Source organism: Zea mays, chromosome 1 (genome assembly GCF_902167145.1).
Source record: "Zea mays cultivar B73 chromosome 1, Zm-B73-REFERENCE-NAM-5.0, whole genome shotgun sequence".
Lineage (NCBI taxonomy): Eukaryota > Viridiplantae > Streptophyta > Magnoliopsida > Poales > Poaceae > Zea > Zea mays.
Window position 1 is genome coordinate 131174218 of NC_050096.1, and position 16653 is coordinate 131190870.

The following is a 16653-nucleotide window of genomic DNA, read 5'->3' on the forward strand; positions in this document are numbered from 1 at the left end:
CAACTTGCTCTATTTGAGAGACGTTAGTCTCATCAAACACAATGTCACAAGAAACTTCAACTAGTCCGGAGGACTTGTTAAAGACTCTATATGCCCTTGTGTTTGAATCATATCCTAGTAAAAAGCCTTCTACAGCCTTAGGAGCAAATTTAGATTTTCTACCTCTTTTAACAAGAATAAAGCATTTGCTACCAAAGACTCTAAAATATGAAACAGTGGGCTTTTTACCGGTTAGGAGTTCATATGATGTCTTCTTGAGGATTCGGTATAGATACAACCGGTTGATGGCGTAGCAGGCCGTGTTGACCGCCTCGGCCCAGAACCGATCCGAAGTCTTGTATTCATCAAGCATGGTCCTTGCCATGTCCAATAGAGTTCTATTCTTCCTCTCCACTACACCATTTTGTTGTGGTGTGTAGGGAGAAGAGAACTCATGCTTGATGCCCTCCTCCTCAAGGAAGCCTTCAATTTGAGAGTTCTTGAACTCTGTCCCGTTGTCGCTTCTAATTTTCTTGATCCTTATTCCGAACTCATTTTGAGCCCGTCTCAAGAATCCCTTTAAGGTCTCTTGGGTATGAGATTTTCCTGCAAAAAGAATATCCAAGTGAAGCGAGAATAGTCATCCACAATAACTAGACAGTACTTACTCCCACCGATGCTTATGTAAGCAATCGGGTCGAATAGGTCCATGTGTAGGAGCTCAAGTGGCCTGTCAGTCGTCATAATGTTCTTGTGTGGATAATGAACACCAACTTGCTTCCCTGCCTAACATGCGCTACAAATCCTGTCTTTCTCAAAATGAATATTTGTTAGTCCCAAAATGTGTTCTCCCTTTAGAAGCTTGTGAAGATTCTTCATTCCAACATGTACTAGTCGGCGATGCCAGAGCCAGCCCATGTTAGTCTTAGCAATTAAGCAAGTGTCGAGTTCAGCTCTATCAAAATCTACCACTACAAAATAAACCCCCCTATAGCAACGTATACCTAGCAACGTACAATTATATGCGTTGGAAGTGATTATGTTCCAACGCTTGTTATGTGTTGCAACTTATATCTGTTGAATTACAATGGTACTGGCAACATTTAACATGCGTTGCAAATTGTATGCGTAGAGTAAATACGATCATAGCAACGATTACCATGTGTTGCAGCCGTATGCGTAGAGTAACTAGAATGCTTGTAACGTTTATATGCGTTGCAAACCGTATCTGTAGATTAATTTTGGTACTTTAGCAATTTTGCAATTGTGCCTTTTATTTTTAACTAAAGCATTGTAGTTGGGGATGCTAAATTGCGCAAAAAATGTGTAAAGTGGGGGGAATTGATAACAATACAAAGTCTTTTAGTCCACGTTGTATCGTTTTATTTATTAAAATATTTATTTTATCTTATTGTCATTGTGTTTCACTTATTAAAACATTTGTCATATCTCTAATTATTTGCAAAAAACATGCAAAAAACATGTCTTTAAGAGAAATCGAACTCACAACCTTCACCTTCCACCAAAGTAATACTCACTAACCAAATGGACCTTATTGATGTGTACGTTTAGTTGTGACACTCAATTTTTGTTATAGAATTCTGCGAAACGCTAAATCTCTCTAAATCTCTACAAGCAAGCCGATCTCCTGATTGATGTACGTGTGCCCACCGCCGCCCGAGGTCCGCCCTCAGTCTGCGCGCCAAACGGCCATGCCCGAGCACCTGCCTACCTCCACGACTCCACCCACGCCAACGTCCTCGCTGGCCGCAGCCCCTAGGTCTTCCCACGGCCGCCGCCGAAGCACCTGCACGCCCTCGCGGGCCGCCGTCCCCAGGTAGGTCGACGCCCAAGCAGCTGCCGCCACCACCCACGCCGACGCCCCCGCTGGCCGCTGTCCACGCGCACGCCCCCACCTTTAGAAGGATACAGTGGACAGCGAGAGGAGAGGAGGAATAGGATCGCGACCTCGATGGTGCGCGCAACGAAGACGTGATCCCCTACGACTTCATTAAGGCCTACTCTGTCCATGTGAAGCGTTCTGGCAAGGTACCCGCTTGTTCCTCCCTCTCACTTCCCACCTTGTTCCGTCATATGTAATAGCTACTACGACAACATTGAGGATTTCATTGTCATCGTGATTAACATTTTTTACCCAGTGTTGGAATGGATATTGGATTGGTCAAGCGTCTTTTACGTTATCCTAAAGGTTCTGATCCATACATAGCTGGTGTAGAGAAGTTCCTTGAATTTGCATTTAAAGATAAAGCTGAAGGCATCAAGATTTATTGCCCATGTCAGACATGTGTGCACACTACTATTCAGACAAGAGATGAGATGTATGGGCATTTGGTGTGCAATGGGATACTTGAGAATTATGATGAATGGAATTTTCATGGTGATAATTCAGTGCAACACACAAGTAGTTCGGAACCAAATTCACATATTGATGAAAGGCATGTTGATGTCGACCAACTGATTCAAGATGCCCTTGGACATCTGTATGATGGCACACCTATGACTGAAGGTCAAGAATCGGCCCAGGGACCCAATATTGAAGCACAACAGTTTTATACACAACTTGAAGATTCGAAAAGGCCTTTATGGATAGGCTGTGAGCTCACTCAACTAACTTTATTTGTGCTTCTGTTTAATATCAAATCCATCAACAAATGGTCTGATAAATCTTTTGGTGATCTACTTGAGGTTCTGCATATGGCAATCCCTAATGGAAATGAGCTACCAAAGAACTTTTATGCAACTAAGAAAATAATCTCTAAATTTGGACTTGGATACGAAAATATTGATGCCTGCCCAAACAACTGCCAGTTGTATTGGAAGGAAAAGAAGAATGATGATTTTTGTGCAATCTGTAAGGTTTCGAGGTGGAAGGATAAGGATCCCACGTCTGTACTAACAAAGAAGGAAAGAAAGAAAGCAACACCCTGCAAAGTTTTACGATACTTTCCAATTAAAGAGAGGCTGAAAAGAATGTTTATGTGTAGAGAAACAGCTTCTCTTCTAAGATGGCATGACGAGGAGCGCATTAAGGATGGTGCATTAAGACATCCTGCTGATGCACCGGTGTGGAAGAGGTTTGATGAAAAGTTCCTAGGATTTGCATCAGAATCACGTAATATTCGTTTTGGTTTGGCTACTGATGGATTTAATCCATTTGGGATGATGAGCTCTACACATAGTTGTTGGCCTGTTATATTGGTGGTATATAACCTTCCTCCATGGCTTTGCATGAAAGATCACAACCTTATGCTCTCTTTATTGATTCCTGGTCCTAAAAGTCCTGGAGATAGAATTCATGTGTTCCTTGAGCCACTCTTGGATGACCTAAAGGAATTATTTCTAACCGGCTTGTACACATATGATGCATCAAGAGATGAGAGTTTTACTATGCGAGGGGCCGTGCTTATGACCATAAGTGATCTTCCTGGTTTAGGAATGCTTGCTTCTCATATGGTTCATGGGAAATTCGCATGCCCTCCTTGTGGTGAAAATGTATGGACAAAACAGCTGAAGAATGGTCGTAAATCTTGTTTTATGGGGAATCACCAATATATTGATCTTGATCATTCTTATCGCTTGGATGCAGACTCATTTGATGGAACGATAGAGCTTCGAACAAAACCTAAAACCTATTATGATCGTCCAATTTTGGATGAAATCATCACACTTGGTGATTTCAAGAACTCAAAAACTTACAAGTCAGTTAGTAGTCTATTCAAATTGCCATATTGGGATGATAATATTCTTCGATACAATCTTGATGTGATGCATATAGAGAAGAATGTATTTGACAATTGTTATGGTACAATATCCAATTTGGATGGAAGGACAAAAGATAACCTACAAGCTCGTCTAGATCTTGTCGAGATGAACATTAGACCGGACCTCCATCCACAAGAAAAACCTTCAGGAAAGTTTTACTTGCCACCAGCTTTATTTGCTATGTCTAAAAGTGAGAGACGAGCATTTTGTGATTTTCTTAGAAAGGTTAAAGTTCCTGATGGTTATTGTAGAAACATATCAAAATGTGTTAATGTTACTGAAGGAAAGATTGTTGGCCTTAAAACACATGACTGTCATGTCCTGATGCAGCAGCTCATGCCTATTGGTTTGAGGGGTCTTCTTCCAGATGATATCACAGCTGTAATATTTGAGTTGTCTGCTTATTTTCGAGGGATATGTTCTAAAGTGCTTCATGTTAACGAGTTGGACCATATGGAAAAATCAATTGGCATTACTCTATGCAAAATGGAGATGATCTTTCCACCAGGGTTTTTCACGGTTATGGTTCATTTAGTAGTCCATCTAGCAACTGAATGTAAGCTTGGTGGACCAGTTAACTATAGATGGATGTATTTTATTGAGAGGTACATCTTCTAACTATTACATGAATCATGTTATAAGAATTTATTGTGGGGTTGAATAATTCACTTGTCTTGCATTGGTTGTAGGTACCTAGGAAAATTGAAATCATATGTTCGGAACAAAGCATATCCAGAAGCTTCAATAGCAAATTCATTCTTGGCAGATGAGTGTATGGTGTTTTGTTCTAGGTACATAGAAGGTTTCGCTACCAAGCATAATAAACCATCACGGAACGATGATAGTTTGGACCATACCCAATCGAAGATGGTTGGACAAGATTCATCTTTATTCCCTTCAGTAGGGAAATCATTGGGAAAACCAGCCAATTTTGAATTAAGTCATCTAGAGAAATTGCAAGCGCATAGATATGTGTTGTACAATTGTGATGTTGTTAATCCATATCTAAAGTAAGTGTTTTGGTTAACTAATGAACTATGCATATAGATTATGAATTATATAATTATATGGTAATCATGGTATAGGGAACATGCTTCTAATCTGAAACGAAAGAGACGCGACCGTCGCCTAACGCCTAAAGATATTGAGCAGATACAGAATAAAGAATTTCCAGAATGGTTTAGACAACATGTAAGTAGCCTAATCTGATATTTATATTGCATGGAATTTGGGTTTTCTTACATGTATAAATATACACTCTTTTTGTGTGTCTACAGATCTTGCATTTAGAAGAAACAAATGGACCCGACAGCATTAACGAAGACATTAGATGGTTGGCACGAGGTCCATTGGAGTTTGCAAGAAGACATAGAGCATATAACATACGTGGGTTCAGATTTAGGGCCAAAAGGTATGATAAGGCGACACAAAATAGTGGAGTTGTTGTCACTGCAAAGACCTCTAGCTATTCTTCAGCTGGTGATAATAAGCCTATACTTGGAGATATTTTGTATTATGGCAGGATTCTTGATATCATAGAGATTGATTATTATGGAAGATTTTCAGTGGTACTGTTTAAATGTGAATGGGTTGATGTCACTCGAGGAAAGGGAGTTAAAAAGGATAAGTTTGGCTTATCCCTTGTGAATTTCTCACATCAAATTCACAGAGGTGATAGAATTGAGCATGAACCATTTGTGTTTGCCAATCAAGTTGACCAAGTGTTCTACTTGGAAGATCGGACGAACCCTGGGTGGTCAGTTGTCTTGAAGATGAAGCCCAGAGATGTATATGACATGGGAGAAGATTGGAATGATGTACAATCTGAACCTTTTCATGTCAGCAAGCTTGGGGACCTGTTTAAGAATGCACACGACAACCATTCATGGACTAGAAGTGATATGGAAGGCTATACGGTAGATGGAACTGTTAAAGACCATGACATTGGTAGTGATATAGAAAATGAGTGCTAAATAAGAATACTCCATCAGGTACACAAAGTTTCTCTTTCTTATAATCTGAACCATTTGGGTGGTCTGCAAATACACATCTATTAGTGTTTGTCTTCCTTGCTTATTTTAAATTCAGGTAATTATGCAGTGCAGAAATTTAGGTTTCTTGATCTACATATTAATTGACCAATGCTGAATAAACCAATGCTGAATACACATCTAATAGAAGCATTTAAGTATCAAAATTTTGTCTGTAGTGAATGCAAATTGTTGGAAGCAATTGCAGTAGAGTTATGTTTTAGTTTTTTCGATGGAAATCAACATGGACACCAGGGATCATGTGCCTGTCAAGGTCCTCGACAAGGCAAAGGTTCACAAGAACAAACTAGCTGAACAGGTAGACTGTCATCAAGACTTTAACTATTTGTACTAGTACTTCCTTAGATTTCACTATTTTCCATATATCTGAACTGCATAGCAAATCAGAATTTTGTTTTTGTCAAGCTAAAAGAAGTTGTCTTCTGTTCTGGATTCAGTTTATGTCTGAAATCAATATGAAAGAACAACTGAATTTTTTTTCATTCGTGAGAGGCCTGCATGCTTATATGTGCTGTTTTTCTCTTTTTGTAGCTCAAGGAATGTAGCTCAAAGAACCTGTTGTTGTGCAGATCTCCCTAGCAAATACAAGCCTAGAAAGAAGCATTGCTTGACCGCTTCGACCATCGGCGCTGGTGGCAGCCTGGACAAAGCTCCTTGTCGAAGCACCAAGACGACAAGACTCATCAACAGCGAGAACTAGGAGTATAGACAGATGGTGTGGAGATCTCTTGTACAAATATGAGGACAAATTGTAGGGCATTGAACTACCGCGTAGCTTAGTGCTGACTGTTAGTTTTGGGGTGCTTCCTTTTCAATGTTGTGTTTGCTGACTGTTACAGTTGGGCTACCAGTTTGCTAATTATTATTTGTGTCGATGGTGATTAATGTGAACTCTATGCTGAACACCTTGTACATAAATGAGATGTTGGCCAGGAAGACATCCGATAGGTAGCAGAGTCACCAATTGAGATGAGGCTAAACTGAAAAAAATTCAATTTCTATGCAGTAAAATGCCTCCCACGTTACCCCCATTTCTTTGAGTACAAGTTGTTCTTATCTACAACCGGTCTAGAATCACCTGGAGGGAGTTTTGGTCAGGGATTTTTTTTACAGATATTTTTCTGTTTTCTGAACCCCAGCCACATTAGCTCGACTGAACCCATAATTTTATCCCTCATCTGGCTCCACAATTTCAATGGCACCAAGTCAATACAGTTAGACAAACATGTCCTCCGACCATAGCACTATCAACTTGACTCACTTGCCCAAAACCAAGGGTGCAAGGATCAAGAGTTATCAGGTCCAAAAAATGGTGAGCTCACTGAAAACTGGTTTCAGTTAACAGAAACGACACCTGACAGTGTACATTTTGGGGCCTATTTCTCCAACTTCGGTTCAACCCCAAGACATAATCACTTCAAGAGACTTACTCACCTTTGTATGGCCTTTCACATTGCCAAATGTCTCTCAAAAACTTGAAAATCTTCACACATGAAAGTTGTTTAATTTGAAACACTCTACAACTTTGGTATTTTGATTTTTGGAAAAATATGGCTAGATTTTAAATTCCACTTTTGGGCTAATTTTGAGCTAACACATATCTTCTTTAGCATATTACACAACAGAACTCCCTAGAAAAACTAGTGAAGAGAAAATATTTCTGGTGTTTTGCAGTCTGCACTTAACTGCCCTGAACTTCTTCAGTTTACTGCAGAAGAAAATCCATTCCTCTATTTCTCAAATTTCTCCACACAAACAAAGTTACCCTCCCACATCAAACCTGTTTACTGGACATTAGTCTTTCACTTTGTTGTAAACTTCCAGAGTCCATACCACATAAATTGCGAGTTATAGAGCCCCAAAGTGAGGCACATCACACAGGGACCATAGTTTCAGTCTACTGAAACCTGAACCCAGAATTTCAGACTGTTCTGGACAGTTTGGAATTATATGGTGGCTATTCTGGACAGTTTGGAACTGGGACCTTTATATAAAAGCTGAAGAGTACATATTGGTGTACAAGTTTACTTAACAATGATTAACTTGGTACCATGTAAAATAAGTAGTTAAATACCCTCAAAGTTGCCTTGACAGTCTGCAATTATGGGTTCAGTTCAGTAAACTGAAATTATGGTTTCTGTGTGATATGCCTCACTTTGGGGCTCCATAACTCGAAACCTGTAAGGTATTGACTCTGGAAGTTTACAACAAATTGTAAGATCAATGTTCAGTGAATAAGTTTGATGTGGGAGGGTAGCTCTGTTCTTATGGAGAAATAGGAGAAAAGGGAGGCTGAATCTGGTGCAGCCTTTTTTTACTGAAGATGCAGCTGACAACTTGGAGAACCATGCATATAGTGAACATCTTTGGGTAATCTCTCAAACCCTGTTTAGCCCTCTATTGCACCGGGATGGCCAGAATACCGAGCTGGAGCTGGCAGTGGTGACCACCCTTCCACATCTTTTACGTACCTTCTCGTGGTAAGGATAACATGGTGCGATTTCACGGTTTGTATGAAGTGTTCTAGTATCTATACTTACATGTGAAGCGCACTGAACCTCACTACTCCAAGCCTTTTAACACAAGTGAGCAGGGTATAAGTTACAGGGGCCCAAGAGTTATAGTGCTTCAAAGTGTGGTAAAAATACAAAAATTCAGATTCAGCTATCTGAACCAAATTCAGTTTTAGTAAACTGCACCAAGTCTGAAATTTTTGAAACCGACCAACCCCACTTTGGACCACTTTTTCACTCAGTTGCATATGGTTTTAGGTCTACCATACTTAATAAAATTTCTTCTCCTATAGTTACTCTTCAAGTTTTATATAATAACCTTTTGCCAAAAGCCCACAGATCAAAAGTTACAGGGGCCCAAAAACAAGCAAACCAAACTATTTTCAGCTGCACCAAAACTGTACCAAATCTGAAATCTGCAAATTACTCCAAATGTCTATCAAAAACTTGAAAATCTTCACACATGAAAGTTGTTAAATTTGAAACACTCTACAACTTTGGTATTTTGATTTTTGGAAAAATATGGCTAGATTTTAAATTCCACTTTTGGGCTAAACCTTTTCTTCTAGGGTTAATTAGATGTGTGCCATTACATTTTGTCTGGTTTTGACATATATATGTTTTGTAATTAGACTCCACAATATTATTTGGATCTGCAAGTCTGCAACTTTGATGAGCAAAATGGCTGTACAGATAGATGTTTCAGCTACTTGTACTAGCACAAGATGAACTTGTGCAGATTCAGCATACATATTTTTCAGCTAAAACATGAATTATCAATCCTTAAGGTAGACTGCCAACTAATGAGTAATCTGTTGTTCCTCCTTTTCTGAATTTTACACCAAAATCAAGTGTCCCAGCTATGTATTTCAATGGTGGATGTTGTGAACTTTGAGTGCTCGGGGTCTGAGGACTGTTGTTAGTAGCTGCACTAGAACTTGACCCCTGTAATCCCCCCTATGACACTTATGGTGTTACTGTTATTTGTGGTGTCACTGGTGTGTGAGGTGAGGGTGGACAATTTTGTGCACCCCCTGAATCTTCAACACTTCCACCTGAAACACCTGGCTGCTGCAACACCTGACCAGGCACAGTGTACTGAAACTGGAATTCACAAGGACCAGATTCTGTCAGCTTGCTAAACATTTTCATCACTGTCCCAATTCCACCCCACTTCAGTTGTTACTGCTTCTCCCCAGAATACCTCCCAATTTCAGCTCTTTGTTTTATCTTCTGTAGTGATGCCAATGCCTGATCCTTTGTGTTCAACAGATCTACACACATATACCTGCTGTAATCATCTACTACAAGCAGGAAATAGGATTTTCCACCAACTGTCTTTGGTCTGATCTGCCCACACAAATCTGCATGAAACAATTCTAGTCCCTTTTGAGATCTGAATCAGCATCTAGTTTCAGAGTGTACAACCTGTTACCAGTGCGAGGTGCACTGATTAGCAGGTTATTTTCAGGATCTAGTACACTCAACCTCCCATTAAACAGTCTAATATCACATCCACCCTCTTCAATATGACCAAGACTTATTATATTACTCTTCAGTTGTGGGATGTAATAAACACTTGTGAAGACTTTGTGCTGATTTTGCTTTCCCTGAACAACTAGAGCTCCCAAACCACATATTTTAACAGTTGAGCCATCCCCAAATCTGACTGATCCACTCACAGATTCATCAAGGTGTGAGAGTGCAGACTTTGTACCTGTAATGTGATTACTGGCAACAGTATCAAGTACCCACACGCCTTCAGGACATATCATCGAGATCACATTTTCTTCAGACAAATGAACAAACTGTGGTGCTCCATGCACTGTGCCTTGTACTTCAGCAAACAGAAGTGCCCCAGTTTCAACACCACCACCAGCAGCTGCAAGATTTGCCTCTGGTTGTTTTTGTTCCTTGCCTTTCTCCCTCTTAGGACGCTTACAGTCTTGAGGCCAATGACCATATATCCCACAATTTCTGCATCTCCCTTTTCTCCTAGGTGTGCCTTGTGAAGTGAGTTTCTGCCCAAGGAAGAAAATGTTGGGGAATACGACGCCCCCAACAGGGGAAGCGGCGCCCAAGGGCGTCGCCGTCGCCGAGGCTCTCGCCCAAGAAGCCCCCAGCACCAACGTCAAGCCAAGAGCTACCGTCGTCGCCATCCTCCATACCATATGCGTCACACAGGCACGTGCCAGAGCCGCACCCAGCAGCCGATGGCACTAGCACACACGACCACCGAATCTAGATGTCGCCGAGCACCCTGCCACCTTACGCCGTCCTAGTTGTTTGGTCCTTACCGGTTGTTTGGTCCTTACCAGTAAGGTTTGTTCTAGTATCTATACATACATGTGAAGCTCACTGAACCGGTTGTTTGGTCCTTACCAGTAAGGTTTGTTTAGAACACTTGTCCGTCGTCACAAAACACCATTGTGGACCACCCCATCATCGACCGAGTTGCTCACGGTTTCTCCAGACAAGTTTAGGTGAGCACCATGACTTTTGTACGCCGGTGAGGCTTTCTGTATTTCTGATTTGCACGCTACCGTATTCAAACTCTTCCGGTTACTCTACCAGGATCCCAATGTCCGTCGTCGCCGTGATCTGGGAAGTCTAGACTATTTGAATCCGATTCACTTACGGGTTAGGTCGGGTCGGGCTCGGGTGACGTTTAAGAATGCAAATCCTTGCCGGAGATAACCTGCGTGGGCTTGTCGTGAGCGCGCAACCTCGTGCCCGGCTTAGGGTCGCCGGAGTTACTATCGTGGACTTGAGTTTCTGAATAAGCAAAAAGACAGAGATCTCAGTGCTAATGTCAGTGAAACAATCAAATATTACATAGGACCTTTATTCGGTTAGCTGATGTCAGTTTTCGGATGTGTTCGTGGGGCGAGCGGGTCGGTTTCGGCCCAGTCACTTCCGCTCAACTCCTGTTTTTTAAAGTTTATGTTCTGGATTGGTTATTGTGACAGCGATGACTTGGTTGGGTTGTGACAGCGATGATAAATCCACTAAAGAAGCAAAACAAATTTTATTTTGATATAGAGAGACTATTATAAACTATACATGTGATGGTTGCTTCGGTAGAGAGAAGCTTATAAAAATTAAATTTTTTATGAACTATTTATGGTCAACAATAACTCAAGAGAGGTTAAATGGCTTGGTGATTCTATATATCGAAAAAAAGTTGTTGGATGAGGCTTCTATATCGAATTTCGCACTGGGCCCCTGAAAAGCCAGGAACGACCCTGCTTGATCTGCTTCAAGTGTTTCATCAATTTATTGCGCGACGGTATCAATTGAAATGTACATTAATATTATATATGTGTAACAAATCTTCCCTGTATTATGGTTAAAATTTAACAATACAAGTATTTTGAATTACACAATCAGTTTTTAGCAAAATATTTGAAAACCATATTGAATTAATTAAATAATTAAGGTATTATTTTCTGTTTCCCTCCCATTATTTTATTTTCCTCCAATTTATTTTACTGACATACTATATTTCCCTCCGTTGTTTTGGATCCCTCCAGTTATTTTCGTAGTGGGCTCACTCTCCATAGACATAGCAAACTTCTTTCATCTGCTGCAGACCTCCCCACCACTCCCCACCACTTTTCCTTCATCCGCGAGGGGCACAACAGAGGGCTCTCCATCCATCGTCCAGGGGGCTCCATCCGCGCCGTAGTCGCTCGTCTAGGTCGTGACCCCTCTCTGCTTCGCCACCCCGACCTTGCCTCCAACCGCGCCCTTGCCTCCCACCGCCATCGCCGCCTCCACGGCCACCACCACTGCCTCGTCCACCGGCGCCACGGCCCTGCCCTTGGCCACCACCGACACGTACACGGCCTACTTTCGTGGCCTTCGTCCTCCGCTCTTGGCGCACGCTGAGCCGGAGGTCGGATATCTGCCAAGTCGAGCTGGAGACGGAGGTCAGCCTCTGCCTACAAATCATCATCATCAGCCAACAGGTGCTGTTAGTATTTTCCTTCCCTACTTATTATTTTCCTGTCAACACCAAATTAATGTCATTGATTGGTCTGCAAATACATATGGACTGTTAGTATTTTCATTCCCTACTTGTTTTTAATTTAGGTCATTGTGCAGTGGTAACTGGTAATGGCACGGGGTGGGAAACAACGCATTACTCGTAGCCATGATGAGTACTTGTCTGAGGACCATATTGGAGAGAAAAGTCCCCAAACAAATGCTGCATCATCTGAACAAAACATAAGTAATAAAGAAGACCATTTAGATAGCAGAAGCGATAATGAGTCCCAAGGTATGCACACATTACTTGTAATACCGCACCTTGTCTTTATGGATACTTGCATATGTCATTCTCACTACTGAAAATTGTTTTTTTGGAGACATAACTATGTCAAATAACATAAATGGAGAGGACCAACTTGATGGCGCTGATGAGGTTAAAGAGGTTAAAAGGCGTGGGAAGACAAAACTTATTAATGTTTGGAACATTCCAAGAGGCCATAGGGTTGTAGTTAACTGTAATGAGCTGAATCAGCCTATCGGAGAAGAGGTAGGAGTCCTTGCAAAATTCCTTGGCATGGTTGCTAGGAATGGCTCCTTGTGTAGCTTAAGCTTCAAGGATTGGAGACTACTTATAGGAAAGAAAGATAGGAACCATAAACAAATCAATAAGGAGGCCATTCTTAATCAAGTAAAGGTAAACTTTCACATTTTTTCAGTTGCCATGTAGTAACAGTACACTTTCACAATTCGTTTCCAATTGTTATGCAGAAGAGATTTCTTTACCCTGCCCGCATGGAAACATGGGTGCTGCGAACAATTGGAGAGAGATGGAGGCAACACAAGTCCAATTTGAAATCCATTTATTTTGACCCACATAAGAGTCAGGATGCTAATAATAGTAATGCTCCTGATGGTGTATTAGCTGATCAGTGGGTTGCGCTTGTCAATAATTGGATGACCCCTAAAGCACAGGTACATTACTATAGTCATGATAATCATTTTGTTATTTATCTAATGAACCATCTAATTTACTTTTGTTCCTATATACTCTTTGTTTCGTAGGATTTAAGTGAGGCCAATAGGATAAATTGTACAAGAAGAAAGTCAATGCATACATCTGGAACAAAAAGCTTTGCTCGGAATAGAGAAGAATTGGTATTATTTTTGCAATTATAATTCACAACATGTTCTTTACAAATGCCAAAAATCCATGTTAATTACATTACCTTAGTTATATTTTTATTAACATGTTTACAGAGGGAACAAGATCCTGAAAAGAAATACCCTCATAGGGCTGTTTTGTATATTCATACACACAAGTCTAACATCGGCAATAACAGAAATGCACATGTGGTACAGTAATTGCAAAAAAAATGTTTCATTTACTTTTTTTCAAATCCAATTGTTCTTCCATGGTGTTTATTGAGTATTGTTATTCTCTTGCAAGGGTGAATTGAAGGAACTTTTAGCACAACAACCTGATTTAGCGGACTCTAGTAATGGAAAGGATGCATGGGAAGGAGATGCACTAAACAGAATATTAGGAAAGGAAAAGCCTGGCCATATCCATGGTCTGGGCCTTGTTCCAAATCCAAAACAAGTTTTTCATGCCTCGACATCAAGCCGTATGAAGCATCTAAATGTAACCACTTTGGATGAAACATCCAGTGAAGATGTAGTATCACTTAGACTTGAATTGGAAAAACTTCAAAAGCATGTCCAGAAGCAAGATGATACTATACTAGATTTGCAACATACCGTGGAGCGACAGAAAAGGCAACATGTAAATCCGAATAACCTTCTTTCTAACTCACTAAAGATTGCATGGACTTAGCATTTTTATGTCCTAATGTTTTTATGCTATTACAGGGCTATCCAGATGCTCCTTTATCGCCACCAACAGATGTTCGTCCTGCTATGAAACGACAAGTATGTATCTCTATCTCTATGAAAATATATAAGTTTACTATTGTACTTGCTCGTACAATCCAGCATCGCCATGAGCTTATTTTAAAAAAATGGTGATGCAAATGTCTTTGATTCAGATAAGTTCATACCATAGTAAAATTACTCTTCGTCTGCAAAATAGCAATCCTACTCTACAACTCCTAGTGGATCTGAACCAAAATTCTCAAACCAAAGTTCTACCCTCTCAACTGATCTGCACCGTCTGGACAGCAGCCTCAATAACGTTAAGTTTTAAATGGTAAGGGCTCCCTCCGGTGGCTCTGCCACTTGAGGCTTCGGCTTTGGCTTCTCAACAACAATGGCTTGTGTGGTTAGGACCATTCCAGCTACAGAGGCCGCATTCTGGAGCGCACACCTGGTCACCTTGGCAGGGTTAATCACACTAGCTCTAAAGGATCCAGTATATGTGTCTGCTGTGACAAGAACTAGTCTGAATTGTCTAAAACAATTCCAATGCCAGCAACACACACTACGATGGTATAGGTCTACTCATGAACTTAGTGCCGCACATAATAGATGATGGGTCCTAGTCACATTTACCAGCACAGATAAACATATTAACAGCATTGGACCTCTAGCAAATACAGTTCATACCATCTAACTGCATAGGCACAGATAAACATATTTACTCTTTTGCAGAGTGTCACTTCTATTGAAATCTTCAATATTTAGGGTTTAGGACATAAGATTTTTTATGTCCTAATGTTTTTATGCTATTACAGGGCTATCTAGATGCTCCTTTATCGCCACCAACAGATGTTCGTCCTGCTATGAAACGACAAGTATGTATCTCTATGAAAATATATAAGTTTACTGATTTTTTGCACATATATCTGAATCTTATATATATATATTTCCCTATAACAGCGAATTTATTGTCAACTTCGTAGTGAAGATTCTAGTATGTTTGGTGAACGGAATAACACAATGGTATGAATGCATTACCATGAATTCCATCCTAGTTTTAAAATTTTCAAGTTGTCATTTATCCAATAACTCTACAGGAGGATGAAAACGAAGATGATGAGTACGAGGAACAACACTCACACTACAAATGTTCTAAAATTCAGGATAAGGTTAGTACATTATGAGTACGAGGAACTGCAATCATAGATTTACTCCACCCTAAGGCCATACTGAAGCAATCATATTTTTGTCCATGTTAGAAATCTAGTTTATATGATAGTGTATACATGCTGAAAGTAGCAGCAAGCATCAGATTTCCTATACTACGTTCCATAGTAGTTTACTGATGTGTGTTCTTTAAATGCAGAGCAAGCCACCACAGTCACGACGTGAAGCACTCCATGCTAGTAGAGTTTCTGCATCAATAAAGGTAAAAACAACAGTACTAATGCAGCCAAGGTGATCAATGTGGTCCTTTTGAAACTCAGTGTACTCTACACGTCTCGGAAATCCTCTAATTATGCACCAATTAAGAACCATCAAGTAACTATTTATTAGTAAAAATTCTTATGCATCCTGCATATTTATAGCTACTTGCTAACCACTAACATCCAAAATTCACTTGTAGGTTTCCACAGATATTTTCTTAAAGAGCACAAGATATCCAAACAGGAAGGTTGCCTTAGGCAGAGTACTTAGCCAGGACCCCAAACCAAAGTTGGAGATGTTGCTTTAGGCAAAGAATTTTGGATGGTGCGTGTTAGTCTGGTATCTGTGCGCGATGAACCACTAATAAGGCCATATAACAACTTCAAGGTTCTTGGACAAGTAGGCAATAATCCAATTGCATGGCCTTCAAGTTGTGTAAGTTCATCACTTCACTTAACAAGACATTATTCTCCTCATTATTGCATTTGGTTAAAGTATTCTAATTCATTCCTTTTGTAGATTGAAAAGGTTAACTGATAACATGGGATGAATAATAGCGCCGGGATTGCTAAGGTATTTAATTGGCCCCATAAATACTCTATATCTCCCATGAATAGAGACATCAAGTTTGAGCTAATAGGTTAGGAGACATCAGTGTGTTAGATGTACATATATAAATTTTGGCAGCTCCATTCATTTGGGAAGCCCTCACTGATATATGACACTAATAAAACCATAGTAGGGGGGATTGTGTGACCAAATCTTGAATGCCATAGCCAAGCTGCATCATCTAGCTTTGATAGCAAACAAACTGGAGGTATCACACTCAACTGTACTGTGTACAGTCTGTTCCCAGTGCGAGGTGCACTGACCAACAGGTTATACTCTGGATCAAATACTTTCAGTCTACCAGCAAATAGTCTGATGTCACAGCCTGCTTCCTCTAGTTGTCCAAGACTAATTATGTTGCTTTTAAATTGTGGAATGTAGTACACACTAGTGAGTACCTTGTGGTCACCTTGTCTGGTTTT

At 40.4% G+C, this 16653-nt stretch overlaps 1 protein-coding gene and 1 long non-coding RNA gene across 3 annotated transcripts; both read left to right on the forward strand.

The window, feature by feature from the left end:
• Nucleotides 1-1939: 1939 nt before the first annotated feature.
• On the forward strand, nucleotides 1940-6745 carry LOC103638724 (uncharacterized). 2 transcript variants are annotated; one of them, XM_023300775.2, is made up of 7 exons: nucleotides 1940-2028; nucleotides 2139-4367; nucleotides 4452-4772; nucleotides 4848-4953; nucleotides 5040-5173; nucleotides 5285-5753; nucleotides 6383-6745. In XM_023300775.2, exons 2-6 carry the CDS (start codon nucleotides 2146-2148, stop codon nucleotides 5733-5735), a joined length of 3234 nt encoding a protein of 1077 aa, XP_023156543.1. In that variant the 5' UTR covers nucleotides 1940-2028; nucleotides 2139-2145; the 3' UTR covers nucleotides 5736-5753; nucleotides 6383-6745. The 2 variants fall into 2 exon arrangements, with proteins under 2 accessions (XP_023156543.1, XP_035819979.1); XM_035964086.1 differs by having other exon boundaries at nucleotides 5040-5753.
• An 8582-nt stretch (nucleotides 6746-15327) lies between these two features.
• On the forward strand, nucleotides 15328-15905 carry LOC103638734 (uncharacterized). The gene is made up of 3 exons (XR_558996.2): nucleotides 15328-15363; nucleotides 15561-15623; nucleotides 15822-15905. It is a non-coding gene; the product is annotated as an uncharacterized lncRNA (long non-coding RNA).
• The last annotated feature ends 748 nt before the right edge of the window (nucleotides 15906-16653 follow it).